Source organism: Tenrec ecaudatus, chromosome 6 (assembly GCF_050624435.1).
Source record: "Tenrec ecaudatus isolate mTenEca1 chromosome 6, mTenEca1.hap1, whole genome shotgun sequence".
Lineage (NCBI taxonomy): Eukaryota > Metazoa > Chordata > Mammalia > Afrosoricida > Tenrecidae > Tenrec > Tenrec ecaudatus.
In genome coordinates, this window is record NC_134535.1 from 101,343,443 (window position 1) to 101,366,216 (window position 22,774).

At 44.3% G+C, this 22,774-nt stretch overlaps 1 protein-coding gene across 1 annotated transcript in view; it reads left to right on the forward strand.

The window, feature by feature from the left end:
- Positions 1–22,774, forward strand: part of TMTC1 (transmembrane O-mannosyltransferase targeting cadherins 1) — a 314,438-nt gene that overhangs the window by 119,439 nt on the left and 172,225 nt on the right. The window contains exon 6 of the mRNA XM_075551917.1: positions 20,937–21,018. Coding sequence (XP_075408032.1) covers positions 20,937–21,018 — 82 coding nt within the window. The remainder of the gene's footprint in view (positions 1–20,936; positions 21,019–22,774) is intronic.

Consider the following 22,774-nt stretch of genomic DNA (forward strand, 5'->3'; position numbering starts at 1 on the left):
GTGAGCTTGGTTTTGACTTTTATAGTTTACCTCACACATAAATTTATTGTTTGATACCTTTGGGTCATCATTATGTGCCTTGGTTCTTGAGCAATACTGTAAGTCGTTAACCTCTGAAGGCTTACTGAGTTCAACCAAGTGATGTCATTTTTGTTTGCTTTTAGACTTTTAAAGAAGTGATTCTATAGTTCCTTGTTCTTATCATTGTTTAATAATGATATTTTTCTGTTTATGAAAGTATTACCTGGTAATTACTGAAGATGACATTAATGCACACACTATATCGATAGCCAAGATAACCTGTAGAAGTGTTTTGATTCCTAGCTCACTAGTCTTTGTTGCAGATACGTGTATTTTTGAAAATTAGATTCACATTGTATATACTTCTGTATTCTTTGGTTTTATTTAACGATATGAAAGAAGTATTCTCATATATATGTAAGTATTCTTCTAAACATAGTTTTAAATTGGTTATGTTATTCTGCTGCATAGTTGTAACAAAATGTAATTACCATATATACTTGACTATAAGCTGACCCGAGTATAAGCCGAGGTACCTAATTATTACCTGGGAAACCAGAAAAACTGATTGACTCATGTATAAGCCTAGGGTGGAAAATGCAGAAGCTATTGGTGAGTTTCAATAATCAAAGCAAATAAAAATAAAATTACTAAAAATTGAGACATCAGTGGGGTAATGTATTTAAATATTTATTTTAAATAAAAAACATAAATAAAAGGACAAGTCATTTAACATTAATAAACCAGCACAGTAAGTGGAAAATAGGTTCAACAAAAACAATAAGGTATCTGCAATGATACCTTAAGAATAGTATTCCCTGAGCTCAATCAGCAACCAAGCTAAAATGTAAAGAGTTAAAATCCTTCAAAACTGGATTCCCCATCATCATCTGTATCCCAATGCAGAGCTTCAGCTGGTATGAGGTCATCATAGACGCTGTCCTCACTGAGATCGCCGTCATCACCATCACTGCTGTCATTTTCATACAAAGTGAGTAAACAAACATTCAAAGCCCTGCAGTGTCAGTGGGGCTTTGAATGAACAGCAGAGAAATGGCAATCACCCGTGAGATAAACGGCCGCTCATCCCGCTATGGGGGAGGGGGGGCTGACAGCGAGATGTTACACCTCGCTGGGGTACCATTGACCCATGCATAAGCCAAACCCCAGTTTTCCAGCATATTTTTTTGTGCTGAAAAACTCGGCTTATACATGAGTATATACAATAACTCTTTCTCTGTAGTTGGAAATTTAGGTGATGTCTTGTTATTTACTAATATAATCCATGTACAATTAGTATTTCTGTACATTTTCTAATTTTCTGGGGGAAAATTGTAGCTACTAAAGGTTGGGGAAATGTTTTAATTTTTAAAATTCATAGAGCCAAATTACCATTCAGAACCCATTATATAAGGCTAGACAAACTTTCAGTCCCATCAGGGATTAATGAGTATTTCTGCCCCATGGGACTCATGTAAGTATTCCATTCTTTTCTGTTTGTGGAGGAGTGTATTACAGTCATGTGCTGTGTCATACCTGTTCAGGTAACTTCTCACTGCAGAGTCCCATAAGGTTATTATAAGGTCTGAACCTCACACCCAGACCTATTGAGTCCATTTTGATTTAGAGGGATGGGGTTTTCAAGACTGTCAATCTCTACCTTGCTCCCAGGGAGCTTCTGGGAGGCTTCAACTATAGACGTGTGGTTTAGCATTCCCAAACGTAGCAGTTGCACCACTGGCTTGCACTAGAGGTCAGAAGTCACATTCAGGGAATGGGATATGGCAAATGCAACAGCTTCCTATCTGCAACAAGTGTGCTGTGTCCCGTGTGTAAAATGTGGATAGGCTGCCAGGCATAAATGGTATAGTACATACACAAAATCAAACTCACTGCCATTGAGTCGTTTTCAACGCAGGGTGAGTGGAAGTACCCCGGTAGGTTTCTGAGACGGTAACTCTTTATGGGAGGAGAAAGCCTCATCTTTCTCCCATGGAGCAGGCGGTGGTTTCAAACTGCTCACTTTGTGGTTGATAACCCAATGTGCAACCATTACCCCACCTGGCCTCCTTATAGTATATACACCAACTTCAAAGAGTTCATGGAAAAATTTCATTCTCTTTAATTCCATTTTTCCATGGACTTTTAGGAATCCCCTCCTGGAATCTACAATACACGTCTTCATAGCCATAATAAAGGCTTATGTTGACTCACTTAGTGTACGTTCTTGTCTTGTACTTTCTGTCTAGAAAGCTCACCACTATCGCACTGCAGGTGTTGCTTGGCAGCATCCAGTCTCACGTATGGGATGGCTCGTGAAGTTGGTAGCATTATCTCGGTTTAATTTTCTGTCAGAAAGTTGTACCCTGAAGCGTATCATGTCTACCAAAATGCAACAAAACCCGGGAGAACACGAGCAGCAGCAAAGGGGGACAAGGTCTCTATTTGCGAGTGAAACAAAAGGTGAAGGGCACCCAGGTGGAAGATCCGGGAGCGCTCTTGCTCGTGATGTCGGTGACTGAGGCAGGAAGCTTGTTGGAAATCCTGACGGCAGCAGCACAGCAGGTGCACGCCACGAGATGGTTCCACAGAGTCCACACCACAGCGCGTGCTATTGCACGGACCGCTTCACGGTGTTTGCACATACTGAGGCATTCATGGTCCTTACATCATGTTTAATAATCATTTCACTGGGGGCTTGTACAGCCCTTATCGCAATCCATCCATCCATCCATCCATTGTGTCGCGCATGTGTGTACATTGGTTGCCATCATCATTTTCTTTCTTCTTGAGCGCTTGGTATCAGCTCCTCATTCCTCCCCTCCCTCCCACACACTCCCACCTTCATGAACACTTTATAATTTATAAATTATTATTCTTGGTTCATGTCTTACCCTGACCTCTGTCTTCCTTCACCCACTTTTCTGTTTTCCGTCCCCCTGGGAGGGGGGTATATGTCGATCCTTGCGATCGGTTCCCCTTCTTTCGCCCAACCTTCCCCTTCCCCTCCTGGAATCGCTACTCTTATTATTGGCCCTGAGGGGTTCATCTGTCCCGGATCCCCTGGGTTTCCGGCTCTTATCCATACCTGTGTAGATGCGCTGGTCTAGCCAGATTTCCATATATATTAAGGCAAATCTCCAATTTGTTTTTTGCCAAAAAAGAGATGAAATTGTTGATGCTTTTCCTTGCTTTCAGATGTCACTTCGTGTCAACTCTTAGCAAGCTGTGCGTTAACAACACGTGCTCTCAGCAGTGGGTCGGGTGGAATAGAGATTCATTTCTTGCTCACATCATGTCTGAAAGAGGTGCGCCGGCTTGGTGTGCAGCTCACCTCCAACCCATAATCCAGCAACTCAGGTTCTGCCCCCCCCCCCCCCCCGGGTGGCTCTGCAGCTTCAGGGGTGACTGCTGAGGCTGCAGTGCGCGTCTGCAGCAAGCAGGAAGGAGAAAGGTCTGTAGCAGTCAGATGAAATGAGAGAGCCTCGCAGTGCTGTCTGTCATCTCCACTCACATTCCCCGGCTGGCACTGAATCACGTGGACATGCCTGCGTGTGTGAGAAACAGGGAAATGAGTTCAGTTGTGTGCCCTGGACTAATAAAGAACAGGATCTGCCGACCAGCAAGCCAGTCTCGGCCACAGTGCACTTGCCAGTAACAACACTTCTTCCTGGCTTTATTTTGCTTCAGGGATGAAAACAAGAGAGTGATGGGTTTGAAACATTAGGGTTGCTTGCCCAGAAGCCGTTTTTATTTGTCTCTGATTCCTGTCTGTGTAACCCCGGGGGGGCGGTTGTTTCATAGAGGAGCTTCAGGATTTTGCAGTATTGGTGAGTGACACTTCTCGAAGCGTGTAATGAGGGAAATCGTTGGTTTTTTATCGGAGAAGAAATTAACGATGTGAGAGTGGCTCACACGTATGCATTAGTTCATGTGCTGTGTGGCTGCTTGTGCCTCTGCATGTTTTAGGGCACTAATGATTATTGTGTGTGGGAATAACTGCTGGCAGCTTAAGAGGCTACCAGTGAATAGGCTGTTGGTTCTGTTCAGATTTGGCATACGCAAAAGCAAAGCAATTAAAACATTTAAAGTGTTCGTGAAAAATTTCCCAAGAAGATGGTTTGTTGCTCTGGTTAAGTTGATTTTACCTTTATTTGTAATGACCCTGGTCCTAAGTAGTGAGCCGATGTGTAGTGTCACTGACTCCATTTCCCTAGAGGTACTACCGTGGGCCTTTATCTGCACCACATCTGGAGTTCCCATGTGAATTACATTATTTTGATCCTCAACCCAGCTCGCGCCGTACATGGACAAGGTGTTTTCCTTCCTCACACATGGTGACATATGACTTGGCTCTGTCGAGTGTTTATGAATTATCCCCCAGCTGTGCACAGTGGTATAGCCTGGCCCTTCCAGAATCTCCATGAAATGCTCCATTTATTTGCCTGCAGGCGGCTTTCTTTTCTCAGTTTGTCATAATGCGCTCGTTAGGGGATTTGGGATCCAGCAGGAGTCTTCATCCCTTAATGGGATTCACACCAGTTTGCCCATCCTTACTTGCTAACGAATGCTCTATCCTTGTCTGTCACTGCTGGAGATGGGGAACTTGGATGGGCCCTCTGTAAACGGACAGCTGACTGGAGTCAGGTTTCCACCTGGGCAGAAACATACCAAAATATGTTTGGTACGTTTGTTTTACTCTTGAACGTCTCTTGGTTCCATCAGTCTGAAGAACTCGCCTGCCGTACATGATGTGGTTGTTCTACCTGATGGGGGATCTTTGGGAACTCAAACTCACTGCCACTTGGACTCGTTGTGACCCTCGGAGGAGCCTGGGTGGTGCAGTGGATTCTGTATGGGGCTGCTAACTTCATGTCCGCACTTGGAACTCACCTGTCCCTCCGCGGGAGAAAGGTGTGGCTTTCCACTCCCACTTCAAGAAACCCAAAGGATTTAGCCAAGTGGAAGAACCATAGTCCTTAAACCCTGCAGACAAGGAAAGGGCAATAAAAGAAAGCATGCCATAGAACACAGAAAAACTTCCACAGACTTTTAAACTAGTGTAACCAAATTTAGTAGCCCAGGCAGCACCGTGGTTAAGTACCTGTTGTAGCCGGAAGGTTAGTGTGTTGAAATTCCCCTGCACCGGAGAAGAAACCTAGTGATGTGTTCCCTGTTTACAGCCCAGGAAGTCTTCCAGGGCAGTTCTCCTCTGTCTGAAGAGGATTACTCTCCATCAGAATCCAGTTGACAACTCACACACCAGCATCACCCAATTTAAAAGAAAAAATGAATATGAAACATGTGGTCAGGTAAAAAAGATAAATATATCAAAAGGAAAGATTTGAGGGTTCCCATTTTACTTTTTATTAACATGCTTAGTTTTCTTTGTTTGAAACTAAGATCAGTCAGTATTTTCAGGTATTACTGTGTCCATTATTTTAGACATCATATATTTTAAAACCAGGATAGTAATTTTTTAATTAAAGGTCTGAGCTTGATTTGAATGTAAAAATATCAACCTTTATTCCAACACCAAGGCAGCTTTATCGTCCACTAAAGTTGTTAACAGTTTTATTGATGTACACATAGGGAATTCTGTACTCATAATGGTTATTAAAAGCTTGTTTCTTCCTCCCCTCCTATCCTATTTGCTACATTAATAAAACCATGGTGTAATGACTGTGTTATATCGTTGTATTGGCTGATTCAAGTTAGGTAAAAAGATTTGTTTGACAGCTGGGAAAAAGTGTGGGTGAGAAAATTCTTGTTCTCCTATTTTTCTGTAGTAACAATTTCAGCCAATTAGTAACCAGTCTCCCATTAGAGGAGTTCTAGTTTTGAACCAACCCTTTATTTTCAAAGAACAGCAAGTCATAGATCACAGAGGGCGTGTGTGTGTTTCCAGGAAAGAAGCAAAACCTTTTTTTCCTTTGGATTTTGCAAACTTTGGATTGATTTGCTCCTCTGCTCTATATTCTAATCTGTGAATTCGCCTCATAATGGCCATTGGGGTGACCCACTCATCTGGACTTCCTCAGGATTCCTCACCATCCCAAGTCCAGCCCCACTGTTCTCAGTACGACAACCCAGCCCATGCATGGAAGTCTTCAGAATCTGGCAATTTGGGGTTGGAAAGTTTTTAGAGGACTTTTTAGTTGGGCATGAGGTCACATTTAAGGGCAGGGCAAATGTATATATTGAAATCATAGTCTCAAATTCAGCTGTACTATCGGTAGTGTTTGTAAAGGATGGTGTTTGATGTGAGTATTTTAAATTGTATGATTTGAGAGTTTTAAATTCCGTTTGATGACGAAAATGCCCACAGTGCAAACACGCCATGCTGGGAATGCCAGGGAAACTCAGACAAGTGACGCAGATAGACAGAAACAAATACTGTTCTTCATTTGAACATTGCCTTAGTGTGCACATGGAAATGCAGCAACACAATAATAACATGTCAGTGGAAAAAAGAAATTGGCTGCAGAGAAAATGGAAACATTAGATTAAATAGGTCTTTGGAAGTCATTAGTAGCATGAAGTTGAGTAGTGGATATTAAATAATAACAGAGTCAGGGCTGCTCCTGCCCAGTAGGACAGCTTTATGTGACCCAGGAAAAGTCCTGGGTGTTTGACATGGTAGGTGCATGGTTTTTGAATTGGGGGCATCTTTGGCTGTTTGGGGTATTTAGAAAGAGGAAAGATGTAGCCCAGATGCAGGGCCAGCCCCGTGCACGTGAAAGGAGAGTGGGCTGGATTTCAACTCTTCCGCCTCCTTAGCCAGGCCCCTTGGTATAACAGGTGTTAGTAGCTGGTTTCAGCATCCCAGTTGAATTAAAGGAACAGAAAGAAAGTCTAAAGCAAGCTTTGTCTTCGGGAGAAATAATTGGATTTTCTTCTCCTTCCAGAAAAGAGAGCGCTAACACCATTTGTCAGGGTTTGATTCCCTTTTCAGTACTTACTATGGTTGAATTCTTTGACTTATTTGTTCTTTCTTTGTAGCCAGACCGGACAGGCTACTAGAGATTGAGTATTGTCTGCTGAGTCATGGTCGGTACTCAAAGATGGCTATTTACATGTGCTGGTCAGTGTGTGGAGTTCTTCCTGAAATCCACTCAACCTTGTAAGGTATCAATTGTGGCCATTTTTATGCTTGAGCCACCCGAGACGGGGAGGCTCCAGGCTTTCTCAGTGTTCCTGCTCCGAATGAGCTGAGCCAGAGTTCACAGCCGAGTCTGTGAGTATCTGCTGCTGTTGACTGCAGAGCATACACTTCGGGGTCCCGAGAGCTCACTCTGCAGACACAGAGAGAATGGCAAATCGGCTAACTACAACATGTAAGCAGTGTTTTTCTGCATGTCTGCCTTGGATGACGTAGCTAAAATAAACATACATATCATTAGGTACTTCAACCATTGGACAACATGACGAGGACTGTGATTTCTAGTTCTTTCGGCAAACATCCTGGGTGCTTCTTCGGCTGTATTTCAAATCAATCCTCTGAGGTCTAGAAAGAAATCTGGAAAAGGTGATGAAAATGGCATAACCAGAAGAATTATGCCTTTGAAAACGAGAGACACCCTTCTTATGGAACCCCCACTTCCAATATTGCTAGACATTTTAGGCACATCCTCAAACCATGACGGGTTCTGAATACTGGCCCGAAGAAAGGCCTTATTCTCTGTTTCTGAGAAGTCCGCCAGAGAACCCAATGGAGCACAGTGCTGTTCTGACCAATGTGGGGTCTTCGCGGCTCAGCCCCAAGGGATTGGGTTCACATTTCTGGGATGGCATCTACCTCGTGTGCAGAGAACCAAACCCAACCCAACCCCACCCAACCCCACCCAACCCAACCCAACCCCACCCAACCTCTTGCTGTGGAGTTGCTTCTGCCTCATGGCATCCCTGTGTGCAGTGTCCATGGGACCGTGATGCAGGCTGTCTTTTAAGGCACCATTGGATGCCTTGCGTTTCACCATGTATGCTACCCAGAGCTGCGGTGACGTTTGCCTCCACTCTGAAGTCTTACCTACTTTTTCTTTAGGAACTAAAAGTGTGAATGGGTATGAATATTTGTTAATATTATATTAATGAACCAAATAGACTAGAGTGGAAGCCTTAAACATTGAATTCCCACCCCCCTCCCAAAGTAAAAATTAGGAGTTCTAAGTGAAATTAAACTCGAATCCCCCAAGAACAAAATTCTTGAAGAAAAAGTCAAATGTAGAGCTGTTTGCCAAGCTTGTGCAGGGAATGGCAGGTTTCTCTCTCACTTCCTGCCAGTCAGCCCTGCTGTGTTAAGTATAGAACTGTGGTCGGGGTGGTGGTCAGGAAAATGGGCTGTTTGTTGCATGAATTTGGTTAGGCCAGGAAAACGTTTATTACTGTCCTCCCTGTAAGTGGCATTGGATTTTGCTCAGCCACCTACTCAGCTGCAGGGTTGAGACCAGAGCTGGGCAGTCACTGCAGGGAGATCTATTTCAGGAGGAGCTGTGACCTACAGGAAGCCAGGGCTGCCAAAAGTCCTCTGTGGCCCCTGTGTGAACTTGGAGCTCGAAACCCGGTGTTTCTGAGAGCTTCTGGATTCACTGTTTGTCCTTGAGAGAGTGGCATCAGGTCAGGGGGCAATGCCCAAGGGGGAGGAGATGGCAGTGCAGGACCCGTGATGAAAGCAGGAGTAGAGACCGTGGCTTTGTAAAGGGGGTGGTGGTGGTGGTGGTGGTGTGTGAAGCTTCCCTTTCCCTGTCCTAAAGCTACATTTTGGGTCTGTAGCTCAGGCTCTTAACTAAGCCATGTACCCCATCGCAAGCATCAAAGCAGGGCATAGGGAGACCCAGCAGGGCCACATGGCCTGCGTTCCACGTAGGCTCAGCAAAGGGAGGAAAGATTTGAAAGAGGAGATTATGGAGAGAAGCATTGGAAGTGTTTCCTCCTGCACATCCTGCCTCAGGTACCTAATGAGCCATTGTCCCTCATGTACCCAGGTGCCAGGGCCACACCAGGTGAGCCAGATTACAGGAAGGGAGACAGCAGAGAGAGCTACCACTGCCGCCCAGGATGCCCAGTGAAAGGGAGGCAGGGTCCACATGCTGCTGTTTTAGTGCTCGGGCCTTGGAACCTGTAATATAACACGTCTGTTTAAGCATGTTAAACATGTTGAGGAGAGCAGCAAGTATGTGAGGAGGCACTATCTATTCTGTGTTTGCCGGGACCTCTCTTTGTCTAGTCCCTCCCTCCCTCACTTCAGTCCCTGTTCGGCTACCTGGCCATTCCTCCCTAGGCCTCTGTTAACTTCTCCTCCACCCCCATCATTGCACCTTTTACCCCCATGTTGATTTTTCTTACCTTTGAAATAACGTGGCCCATTGTAATGCGCACCCGTTCTTCTGGCAGTACCTTAGGGAGGGCTCTTTGGTGTCATGGTGTGAATATAGACTCAGGAACCAGGCTATAGAGATCCAAGTCCCAGGTCTGCTAGTTCTGACTTTGTGATCCTGGAAACTCCATGAGCTGCCTGGTGGCTCATCTATCAAACAAGGCCTGCAAGAACACCCGCTCCATGGTTGTGGATGGGGCGGTGTCTAGAGATGACGTGAAAGGGTTTTGGTTCACAGTGTGTACTCAGTAGATGCTATCATTTAAGTTCCGATAGCACGCGTTTATTCTTTTCATAGATTGCCTCTAGAATCTAACTCGCTGCCAAGTATCTGTTAGTCCAAATGATTGCTACTGTCTGAATATCTTGTCATTTTGGTAGTGATGAAGCAGTAACAGTCTTTTTGCTAAAATCTGAAATGGAACAACTCTATCTTAGTATCTGTTTTATTAACCTTTAAACATGTGCTGTGGATGCGTGTGCACCTCCGGAAGTAGGACTTGAAATTCAGATACCTTCCTACGTGTTACAGACAAGGAGATGTAGTCAGCCGTCATATGAGAGGGAGCTGAGCATGCGTGGCTAAGGGGCCCAGATTGGATTTATTTTCTGATTTTTTGCAATTACTAGCTGTGGGAACTTGGGGCAAGTGACTTGGCCATGCTAGAGTTTCAGGTTCCCTAGCTGTAAATTGAAGACTAATGGTTTTCTCCATGGAAGAATGGGGCGAGGAGGAAATACATCAGAGCCGGGCCATCATAGCTGTCCACTAAATGGTAGGAGACCCCCCTGGTGCACTTGGGTCAAGCTTTCAAAATAAACACTGTCCACCTTGTGGTTCCCACCATTTTCCTGCCCTCGATGGCTGTCATTCCCTTCATTGCAATTGCTCATGGTGTGACGGTGGGGCTTAATGCTCAGGATCGGGGGCCTGCGGTGGCTTCTGTACCATGTCATTCAGTGCGGAGGCCACACTGCTGGGAATCAGATGAGCTCCTTCACTGACTCTTCAGTGGCTTGAGCCTAAGTCCAAAATCCGTAATAGGGCTGTGCAGACCCCTTCTGATTGAGCCCGGCCTGATTCCAGGCTCCCTGCTCACTCACCACACTGGGGCACTGGGGCTCCCATTGGATTGGCACTCTCTCAACCACAGGCCTCTGTGGACACTGTTCTGGCTTTGCTTTTCATCCGATTCACTTCTCCTCTTCCTCACGGGTGGTCCCACTCTCTGTTTCTGCTGGACACGCCTGCAGTGGGGCTGTCCTTGAGAGGCCGGGTCCCCTCCCCACTCTGCTCTCCCTCCCTTTCTTGTCACCTTCGCTCATTCAGCATTTCCAAATCAGCTCACCCTGCTCGGCACTTAAGGTTCAGTTTGCACTCACTACACACGGCAACCTTGAGAAGAATATTTTCTCAAGAATGCCTTCAAGAGTTGTCCTCGGCCTTAGTTCATTCTTTCATGTAAAATGCCTCTTATTGGCGAGAGACCTGTACCAACTGGTAACAATATTGAACTTCATCTTTTTAAAAAATTACCTAGAAGTCACAGGGTTGTGAACATGCACACACATTTAATAAAGGACTGATGTTGAATGCGTTTCGGATAAACTAGCTGGCTTTTCTGTTTGTTGAATCGAGTGGTGGAGTGGGGACGTGCTTCCTCTCTGCACTTGCTAGCTGCAAGGTCCTGACTCGGTGGAGATGAGGAGGGGGCAGTGACTGATTTAATTTAATGGAGTAAAAGAAGTGCTTAGCACCAGGACCGGCACATATTTAATGCATGATGTTCCCCTTTGCTTAGTGAATTTAAGGGACCTTGGGACTGTTCATACATAGGGGGCAGCTATCACTGAAATGCCCCGAGTTGCCATGTTACTTGTAAAGGGAATTTAGCCTTGGGGACCTCTAACTTAATACGTTGTAGAAGGAATACAAAGTGGATCCTCTGACTAAATTAATTTTCGAGAGAATATAAATTGGGTCCTCTGACTAAATTAACGATGCTAAACTCACTGACCTTGGACACCAAAAGGCTGCCTGACTTTGCAAATCAGTCAGCATGTCTGTGCGTCCTCGCCCCACCTATAAAATGACCTGCGTTGTTTCAATCCCTTCCCATCTCATTTTGCTTTTTTCCACTGGTGCCCCAAATGGAAGTCGTCCGACATGCCTACCCTTTCTCTAGTTCCACCGTTTCATGTGTGAGAAAGTGAAACTAAGGAAATATTTTCCTGTGAGGCGCATGCTGGGTTAAGAGTCTTATCGTTTCTGGAAGGAGAATTTTCCACAGCTGTAGAGTGAGGTAGTTAAAGTTGATTGGGATTTTTGAGTAGGTGGAACTGACAAATTCTTCAAGGAGGCCGCATTATAGTGAACAGGAGGTGGGGGCTCTCCGAATCTGCATTTGAATGGCAGAGTAGACATCAAAGGTTGTCCTGCTTTCCATGTTAAGGTTTAGCTCTGGCACTTATACACTAACACAGAGAACCCAGGGCCTCTAAGATTTCTTTTGTCATTTGTGTTAAGCTTATAATCTCCTCTAACTTGAGCCCTGTGTTTGCTGCTTTGATCAACTGAAGGTGTTTTCACTTGTCTCAAAGAGCGGCAGAATTCCTGAATTTCTAGTCTTAAATGTTCCGTGTTCAGAGTCTTTTTTTGTCAGATTATATGACTTTTGATTCATGTCCTTGATTATCTTGCAAGAGTAAAGAAAGCTCATATGATTGATAGTCTCAAAGGAATTTTATTTTAGATTTTAATAATTTATAGGTGTAATGTTACTCTGTGTCTGAGATGTTTGCCCATGGAGCTGATAGGCAAATATTATCAGGTATTTATAAATTTTGTGCAGATCTCAAAAGTCTAATAAGATATTTTCAGTTAAATTACTGAGCTTTAAAGAATCTGGTACAGTATAATCTACGTGGTTTTACTCCTAAATCCTCTTGTCCACATCCCAACTGTGAACGTTCTTATTTTGTATGCTAGTTAGTGCTAAGGGGTAAGAAACCTAATTGAATATAGAGAGAATAAACACTTTTCAATGTTTTCCTATTCAATAATGTGTATTGACCAGAATGCTTCATGTTTTAATTAATGCTTAATGCTTTCTGTATAAAATATGAACAAAATTCAGTTATGCATAAGTAGTCAGCATTTCTTTAAGTTCTCAAGATTATGGGTTTGTGATTTATGCTTGTTGGTGGTTCTGGTATCAACTGAGTCTGCAGTAAGATTGAGATTGAGTGTGGAGGGTGAATTTCAGGAAGATGTCACATTTGGTTAAAAAGATTCAAATATGATCTTCTGCAAAGATGAACTTTGTGATGTGGGGAGTGAAGACTAAGGAACTTACTTTGGATAACGATCTTTTGCTTTTGTTTGCATAATATACAAAGTTGCCAAATGCACGTTTTGACATGCCATTCATTACTCTAAACTAATGTTGAGATGTTTTTCATCCGCAATTATAGTTACGATCAATTCATATCACATCTCTCTAATCCCTTGGTGATCCTATTTCTTTAATCATTTTATTGGGGGCTCATCCAATTCTTATCACAATCCATACATACATCCATCCATTGTGTTAAGAACATATGTACATTTGTTGCCATCATCATTCTAAAAACATATGCCTTCTACTTGAGCCTTTAATATCTGCTGCTCATTTTCCCCCTCCCTCCCCACTCCCCCTACCTCATGAACCCTTCTTCATTTATAAATTAATATTTTGTCATATGTTATACTGCCTGCCATCTTTCCCCGCCATCTTCTCTGCTGTCCATCCCCCAGTGAGGAGGCTAGATTCTTGTAATCTGTTCCCCCTTTCTACTCCACATTCCCTCCACCCTCCAGGCATCGCCACTCTCACCACTTGTCTTGAAGGAGTCATCTGTCCTGGATTCCCTATTTCCAGTTGCTATCTTTACCTATGTACATTCTCTGGTCTAGCCAGATTTGTAAGGTAGAATTGGGATCATGATAGTAGGGGGAGGGGCGGTAGGGAAAGAAGCATTTAAGAACTAGAGCAAAGTTATATGTTTCATCCTTTCTACTGTGCACCCTGACTGGCTCATCTCCTCCCCACAACCCTTCAGTAAGGGGTGTCCCGTTGGCTACCAGTGGGCTTTGAGTCTCCACTCTGCACTCACCCACATTTTCAATGATATGATTTTTTTGTTCCTTGATGCTTGATACCTGATCCCTTTGACAGCTTGTGGTCACACAGGCTGGTGTGTTTCTTCCATGTGGGCTTTGTTGCTTCTGAATTAGATGGACACTTGTTTATTTTCGAGCCTTTAAGACCCCAGACACTATATCTTTTGATAGCTGGGCACCATCAGCTTTCTTCACCACATTTGCTTATGCACACGTTTGTCTTCATTGATCTTATCAGGGATGTGGGCACACATTGATATGATTTTTAGTTCTTTGATGTCTGATAACTGGTTCCTTCTGCACCTTGTGGTCAGACAGGCTGGTGTGCTTCTTCCATATGGGCTTTGATGCTTCTCAGCTAGATGGCTGCTTGTTTATCTTCAAGCCCTAAGACCCCAGACACTTTATCTTTTGATAGCCGGGCACCATTAGCATTCTTCACCACATTTGCTTATGCACACATTTTTCTTCAGCGATCATGTCGGGAAGGCGTGCAGCCTGAAACACCAATTTAATAGAACAGCATGTAGTTGTATTGAGTAAATGCTTGAGTAGAGGACCAATGTCCATCTGCTGCTTTAGTACTAAACCTATAAATATATGCACATAGCTCTGTTTCCCTGCACTCATATAAATATATTTACATATATACATTCCAGTCTTTATACCTCTATAAATACCCTTTGTCACCTAGTTCTTTCCTCTATTTCCTTTTACTTTCCTCTTGTCCCACTATCATGCTCAGCCTTCATTTGAGTTTCAGTAATTTCTCTCCGTTACCTTGCCTTTGCTGAATCCCTACCAGGCCTCTCACACCCTCCTTGCTACTGATTTTGGATCACTTATTGTTCCCCTGTTGCTGGGTTGGTCAGCACCACCTCATTTCCCTGTCTTCCCCCTCTCCCTGTCCCCCCATTGTTCCATTGTTTTCTCCTCCAGACTATTCATCCAGTCTATCTTATCTAGATAGATCTGTAGAGATAATATGCACTAAAAATCAAGTCATAGCAAGATAGGCAATGAGTGAGAACACAGCCAAGACAACAAAAAAGGGAACCAATTACCCATAGAAGAATACATTAATTAAAAGAAAAAAATTTAAAAAAGAAAGGAAAACCTACAAAGAGATCAAGGTCTGATTTTTGATCTCTAGGCGTGTCCTTCAGTCAGGTATGATGTGGTACCATGCTTTGGCCCCAGAGTCTGTCCTTTGTACTCCCTCGGGGGCTCTCTGTTCTGCTCCCACGGTTGCTGTGTCACATGCTTTTAGTGGTTTTCCTCAGTGTCACAGGGTCATTCTGGCCCATTCCTGACCCCGAGTCTCCAGTATTGTACCCCTTAGGGCCTTGGGCCATCAAGGGACGATGTGTCTCGTAGTGGGATCAGCCATATTGTCCACTCTGTCCATTGGATGCTCACAGTGGGGACAGGTGATCCATATTTTTGAAGCATGTTATCTTTTTTCCTTCCTGTATCTTCAGTTGTCAATAATGTCAGCACCAGAAACCAAACTCACTTCCATTGAGTAGAAGATGGAGTGGAACTTCCCTGTCAATGTCTGAGACTGTAACTTGTTTAAGGGAGTAGAAAGCCTCGACTTGCACCCGTGGAGTGAGAGGCTGGTGGTTTTGAACTGCTGACCTTCCGGTTAGCGGCCAAATGCATAACCCATGTGCCACCAGAGCTCCCTGTGAGTTCAGCAGTTGGTGAGAAAATCTAAGAATCATAATTTTTATTTTTATCAGAAGGGAATCTGGAAATCAGTTCCACTCCCTCATTGATAAAGCTGTGAGTTGTTCGCTGAGTTCATTACAACTGAGGGCAGTCCGTGGGTGGAATGGCACTGCTTTATTGATCCTTCAGAAGCAGATCATCAGGTCTGTCTGCTGAGGCACCACAGACCTTCCTGCTAATAGTGGAGAGCTTAACCGTTTGGACTCCTATGGATTTACTCCAAGTCATGCGGGAAATGAGTTTGAAATGCCATCATTGAACCCTGGACCCGTGGTTCCCATTTCTGTGGCTTCCCCAATGCTTTTTCCCCCCTTTGTTATTGTTGCTGTTGCTGGCATACTGCCCAGCTTTGAACGGAAAACAATGGAAGGATGAATGAAATAGTGCTTTAATTTGTAGAGCATTTGGACACCTTATGATTGAAATTAATTGCTGAGATAATCTGATATTGAAATTATTATTTCTTGTGCTTAGTCTGGTTCCTAGTCTTCTCTTCTATGAAAAAGGAAGTACAGTGTTCTTCCAAATAAAATTGTTGTGTTTGTTATATATTGTTAAGTATTACTACTACAACAACTAATGTTGTTAGTATTGTTGCTATAGCTACACTCTATTTTGCAGACTTATGTAATGGACTAATGAGGAAAATTCCACTGCAGTTTTCTGGTGGGGCTGGGGTGATGAGAATTCAGCCCTTAATGTGTTTCCTGCAGGGCTCAGGTGTCCCAGCCATGACCTAGTATTTAGTGAAAAAGAGGTTCATACCATTTGGGCTTATTTTCTCCTTTGTTTCTGGTCAACAACTAGAAATCAAACACTTGAGAAGAGGTCATTTCTTCGACCACTGTTCCCACTACCATTCCAGGCTTTTGTTACTACGTGGAGCTAATGTTTAGGAACACATTATTTGGTGCTTTTTGTTTAACTTGTTGAGGAAAATGGTATTCCCATGAAGGAAGTCTGTGTAGATGAGAAGGCACTTCATAATTTAGCTCACTGAACGATCATCCAAGTGGCCTTTCAGTGAAACCAAATGTGGAGAGCCTACCGAAGTTTCACATTGAAAAAAACAAAGCAAAACCTAGAGTCTGTGGCTTCTTTTGCCCCAGGAAGGGAACTCATTTCTCATGTCCACTCTGTGTCAAAACAAGCCAGCAAATTTGAGAAATGGAGTCTAGAACTTGATCAAAAAGCACTGATCCATTCAGATGTGTTGCAACTCTAGACCACCCAACACCTTTTCTTCCCCACATTGTCCTCCTCTGGGTTTCCTGCCATTTTCTTCTACGCTCTGTGATTTGGCTACAAAAAAAAAATCTCTTCGAACGAAAGAGGAGGCCTTATCCTCCCTTAAAGAGTTAGAGTCTTGGAAACCCACAGGGACAAGTCTTCCCCGTCAGACAGGGTCACTATGAATTGGAGTCAATTCCGTGGCAGTGCCGCCTTATATGTGTGTATGTAAAGTCAGATGTATATATATGAGAAGTGCATATTAAGAAAATGGCTTACACATTGTAGAAGCAGTTTACTCCAGCCGGGTTCGAGTGTGTGGACAGATATGAAGCTGGAGGCCTCTCTTGATTGGAGTAGCTATAGGGGTTGATAACCCAGGAAACAGGATGAACCCGAAAATCACAGGCTGGTGGATGCAGAGACAGATGAATTCAGGGTCAGCAGGTCAGACTTGTGGTTGCAGAGTTCAATTAATCCAAGATTAGTAGGTTAGATGACAAGATGCTGATGGCTCCCAGAGTTGGCAGTCAACATGGTTGACCATTGGCTCAGGTCCAAAGAATCTGAGGTCCATGAGCCAGATGCAGGATCCAGACCCAGTAAGAAGGAAACATGCGCTCCACAGAATCTACTTATATAGGAAATAGGCGACACTGGATCTAAGGAAGTTTCATTAGGGCTGTGGCTTAAATTAAAGGGTTGAATTCCTCCAACATCTTCTTATAAGGGATTGACTAGTCAAAGCAGATCCTATTTTTAAGTTGATTACACTGTTTTGTTAGGTGATGCCATAGGAAATTGGTAGACCTTAACTGTCAAACCAGTGAGAATCTGCAGTATGCCAAGTTCACACAAACTTAGCTATTGCACTGGAGAGTATCTATTAAGACTTAAACAGGACAAAGACAAAACAATGGCACATTATCTGGATGAGAGGGCTATTAGCATGAGATCACAATGGCCTCCATAGGGTTATAGAGGCAGTTTAAGTGGGGCATGGGAAGGCAAAGGAAACTGTCACAAAATAATGCTGAGATCAGGCAGGACTACAGAAATGGGAGTGGGACGATGATTGGGACACATACATTCTGCTAGACAGAAGAGTTTCCAAGATTAGTTAACAGCCCTCCAACCAAGGCAATCAAGCTGTGACTGGGCAACCTAGAGGTTCTATTAAGGATACACCCACGGAGATCTTAAGGGCTAGCCTGCCCCTCCCTGACCAGGCTAGAGGAGTGATAATAATCCGCTTCGTAATGCACTCTGCCCATGGGCAAGCCAATTCACATTGCTGGTTAATGATCAGAAGGAATTCATTGGGACCTCCCGCCTTCCACGCAACGCATGTTCTGAATTTAAACTCGAATACACTTGTGAAAGAATCGCAGAATCTGGGGGTGGAGTTTGTTGACTTGGCTGGGGTGGAGTTTGTTGACTTGGTACAGGCAGAACTGAAAGTTATCTTTTTGGAAACACAGGCAAACACAAAATTTTGCACTGACAGTCCCAACAAGTTGTGACTCCGTGAAGCCCCTCTGGCACAATAGCTACACACCTGTGTTGTGAGTGCTGACAGGATCCCTGACCTTCCTGCTGCCAAGTTGTCTGATGGGAGTGGAGGGAGAAGAAAGGGATGTAAAGGGACTTATGGGGATGGACCAGTCCAGGGCCTGCAAAGCTGACTCCGGTGGTTTTCAGCCTCGTTCCATTTGTTCCCACCCAGTAAATACAATAAGGAGAACTCAGGATTTCTGAGCACGTATCACTTCCACAGCTGTTAATGAACCAGGAAGAGAAGGGCGTTAAGAAGGCAGTGGACTTTTTCTGAGCGAGTCTGTCACCATGTAGAACCACTTGGACACACTTAACTGTTACAGAATACCCAGGGTCCCATGTGTTTGCAAGCCATCACGAAGAGGAGCTTTTCTCTGCGAGGCACTAGCACTTTGTAGTAACTTACAGCTTTGGCAAAGCATTTCCCCCTTATGACACATCCTCATCATATAGAGAGACCATGTTCAAATGCAGATTTTAAGAACTGTTAGAGAGAAATACTTTGAGGGGGGAAAAATGAAGAGAGAACAAGTAGGGAAAATAACAAGGAGATGGGAAATACTGGCTTGAAAGATTTTGTGATTTGATTCCAATTTTCTTTTTCATCTTCTCAGTAATTTAAAATGTAGAGAATTGCAGGTAAGTGACGATGACTTACTAGGTTTTCATTGGGTGTGTGTGCCAATTGCCTTCTGCTTCCCATCATTGTTTTTATCAAACCAGTCAGTTACTTTTCATATACGCAGATACACAGTGCTCTTACTTTGACCTCGTGAGTGGGCTGGGGCAGGTGCAGGGCCCACACAGGGTCCCTACCCCTCCAGAAGAGACTATTCTTACAATCTAATTAGGTTCCAGAGGACATTGGCAAGCAAGGCGATTAGATGACGTGTGTGTGGGGCCACCAGCACCAATGTCAACTGACTTGTAACTTTGAAAAAATTACTTAGCTTCATCTGACCTTTTGAAAAGCATGACACAGATTTGTGAACCGTTTGTGTGTGGATGGGACACACGTTTCCCTTCAATTATGTTAAGGAGGCAAGCAAACTCCTGTTTTGTCAAACAACAGTAAGTGCAGGAAGGCGGGCGGTAACTCTCCACCAGCATCACCCACCCAAGGCTGCGTGTGGAGGAGGGTCACCTTTGCTTCTACCTCCCTCTGGCCCTTTTACCGTTTCTGACAATCCTTTCCACCACACTGCCTCCTCCCCTGTGGCTTTGATAATGCCTTGCCATGGTGGCCACACAGAACTCAGAAACAGTACTCGTGATGGCATAGCTTCTTAGGAACCCTGGTGGCACAGGATGCTAAGCGCTAGAAGTTCAAACCCACCGATTGCTCCCCTGGAGAGAGGGGAAACAAACTTTCCTGAAAGATATAACATCTCGGGGAGCTTTACAGAGCAGCTCTACCCTGCCCACTAGGGTCACGATGGGTCAGAATGGGGTTGATGGCAGTGAGTTCAGTTTTTCGGTTCTATGAGGTTTCTTAGGGAAGTGAAAATTGACAGCCAAGATCAAGAATGAGTCAGTATACAGTTTGGGGGTTGGAACAGTTTCTCAGACCACCTCTGCAAGTCTTTATCCTGCCTTTGGTTTCTCTGACCTCAGCCCTTGGTCTCTTGGTCTCCTGGGCTGCCCTGCCCAGGGCAGGCCTGGCCCAGGGCTGCCCTGCTCACGGACGAGTTCCAGACTCTCCCGCTCTGTCGGTGAGTGCCAGTAGCCTTGACCTGAAGATACTAGGCTTTAGGCCTATGGGTCAGCAAACCCCGCGGTGGTGTTCCCACTTCATCAGGAAGCCTCCTGCCAGAAGGCACTCCGCGCTCCCGCTCTAGGGTCGACTCCCGTGTTGGTGTGTGCAGGGCTTCTGGTTTGTGCCCGTGTCTCCCTGCTACTTCTGCCCCTCACCATCTTGTGCTGCCTCTGGCCTTACAGTTCTCGCTCTTCTGTGTCTCTCGAGTCTAGGAGGGTCTGAGTACAAGAGCTCTGGCTCTCAAAGATACACCTGCCACCGTTTCTTCGTGGTTGGTAGTGAGGGCCTCCCCTTTTGCCCCCGGGATGGCTCTTTGGAAGCCTAGTGAGGTGGTGTTGTGTTCCACAGGCCTTAGTTTGCATGGCACCCCCCCCCCCCCCGCCAAGGGTACTGCGTATCTTATTTACATGATCGGCACGCTGTGGAATCCCTTTAGCTGGCCAGAGCATCTTATTTGCACAGTCCCAGCCGTCATTTGGTGGAGTGACAAGGCCCTGGCAGGGAAGACCATATGAAAACAATCCACTGCACCGTACCAAGTATGGATTCACCAGAGGGCCTCAGTGATTGGGGATGCGAGGGGCAGAAATATAGCAAACTTGGCTAGCTCCTGGCATTTCGTTACCACCCTAAATTCTGCTGGGTTGAACTCATCCAGTGGCACTGCGGAAGAAAGGTCTAGGCATCTGTTTCCATAGAAGGAAGCCAAGAAAGTCCTATGAGGAAGTCACACATGGGCTTGCCATGAATTGGATTTAACTTAATGGCAATGGCTTGACTTTGGGTTGGGCACTAGCTCCTCCTCCAGATAGAATCTGATTCATTTCCCATAACAACCCTAGGATGTAGATAATGTTAGAAGCTCCATTTCATAAGGGAGGGAAATAGAGATGAAGAGGAAACCTTACTCAAGGCCTTTCGGACAGTAAGCAGCAGAACTGGGGGACTGAAATACAGGGAGTCTGACTCCACAAGCCCTCCTATCAGCGTTGGTCCTTTACGGCCTGTTGCAGAGTTCCGGGTTATTCATGTCGGAATGAGAATGCTGTGTGTGGAAGAATCTAACCTCATTTAATGGTTTTTTTCTACCCCTGTTTCAGATACCTGACAACAAGCAGCAGTAGAAATGTCCTACTTGCCATGAAGCCATTTTTAAAAAGGGCTGTTTTGGTCATAAGTTATGTAAGTATATATGTGCACATATATGACTGCTTTTGCAATATCTATCCGATAGGCACTCTTTCCACTTTAACTTATCTCAGAGACATGTTTTGGAGCATTGACTAAAGTCAGCAATATATTCAAACAATATTATTTGAATTTCGAAGTGTTTATGTGTCATCAGTGGCACAAAGCATTAAAAGTTACATCTGGAAGCCTCCTAGGTGTGTGCAAACCTAGTGATGTAGTTCATGTGACCTACAGCATATCAAACGTCCTTTTCAAGGGACAGATGCTGAGATGAGGGGGAAACACAAGCCTGGCCACATCAGTTTTTAATGGCTGGTTTTTGTTTCTTTTTAAAATTGTATTCTTCTTTTTAAAATAAATCATTTTATTGGGGCTCTTATAGCTTTTATCACAATCCATACATAGATCCATTGTGTCAAGCTCATCTGTACATATGTTGCCATTATCATTTTCAAAACATTTTCTGTCTATTTGAACCCCTGGTATTAGCTTCTCATGTTTTCTCCTCCCTCCCCAACCCACCCTCCTTCCCTCCCTCCCTCCCTCTCTCATGAACCCTTGAGAAGTTATAAAAAAAACAACTCATGTTTTACACTAACTGCTGTCATCTCCCTTCACACGCTTTTCTGTTTCCCATCCCCCTGGGAGGGGATTGTATGTTGATCCTTGTAATCAGTTCCCCCTTACACCCCCCTCCCCCACCTACCCTTACCCTTCTAGTATCACTACTCTCATTATTGGTCTTGAAGGGTTTGATAGTAGGACAAGAGAAAAGTCAAAGGAAATAGAGAAAAGGAGGCAAAGGACATGTATAGACGTCTAAATACAGGCATGTATATATGTAAATATATTTATAAATAATGATAGAATAGATCTATGTACATATATTTATTTATAAAGTATTAAGGCAACCGATGGGCATTGGGCCTCCACTCAAGTACTTCCTCAATGCAAGAACACTTTGTTCTACTAACTCAGCACTCTGTGATGCTCACCTCCCCTGACACAATTGCTGAAGATACAATGGGTGCATAAGCAAATGTGGTAATAAAAGTTGATGGTGCCTGGCTATTAAAAGATATAGCATCTGGGGTCTTAAAGGCTTGAAGATAAACAGGCGGCCATCTAGCTGAGAAGCAACAAAGCCCACATGGAAGAAGCACACTAGCCTGTGCGATCATGAGGTGTTTATGGGATCAGGTATCAGACATCAGAAGACCCAGAACAAACAATCTTATTGATGTGAATGAGGGGGAGGGCACGGAGTGGAGACCCCAAGCCCATTTGTAGACAATTGGACATCCTGTCAGAAGGGCCACAAGGAAAAGACTGGCCAGTCAGGGTGCAGTATAGCATCAACAAAGCAAACGACTTTCCTCTAGTTCTTTAATGCTACTCCCTGCCCGCCCCCCTCACTATCATGACCCCAATTCTACCTTACACATCAATTGCTGTTTTAAAAACCACCCCCAATTTAACGATTTAAAAAAAGAATAGTCATTGCTTAACCCCATATGATCCCTTCTGTAATAATCTGAATGGTGTTCAGTTGGCTGGTTCTTCTCCACTCTGCATGGTGGTTAGCTAAAGTTACTGCTAAAGTTACAGTGTGTTCGGCTATCTGTTAGCTAGGCCAGGTCCACTTGGTCTTTCTGTGATATCTCATCCTCTAGAGCAGTGGTTCTCAACCTTCCTAGTGTTTAGACCCTTTAATACAGTTCCTCATGTTGTGGTGACCTCTCCCCCC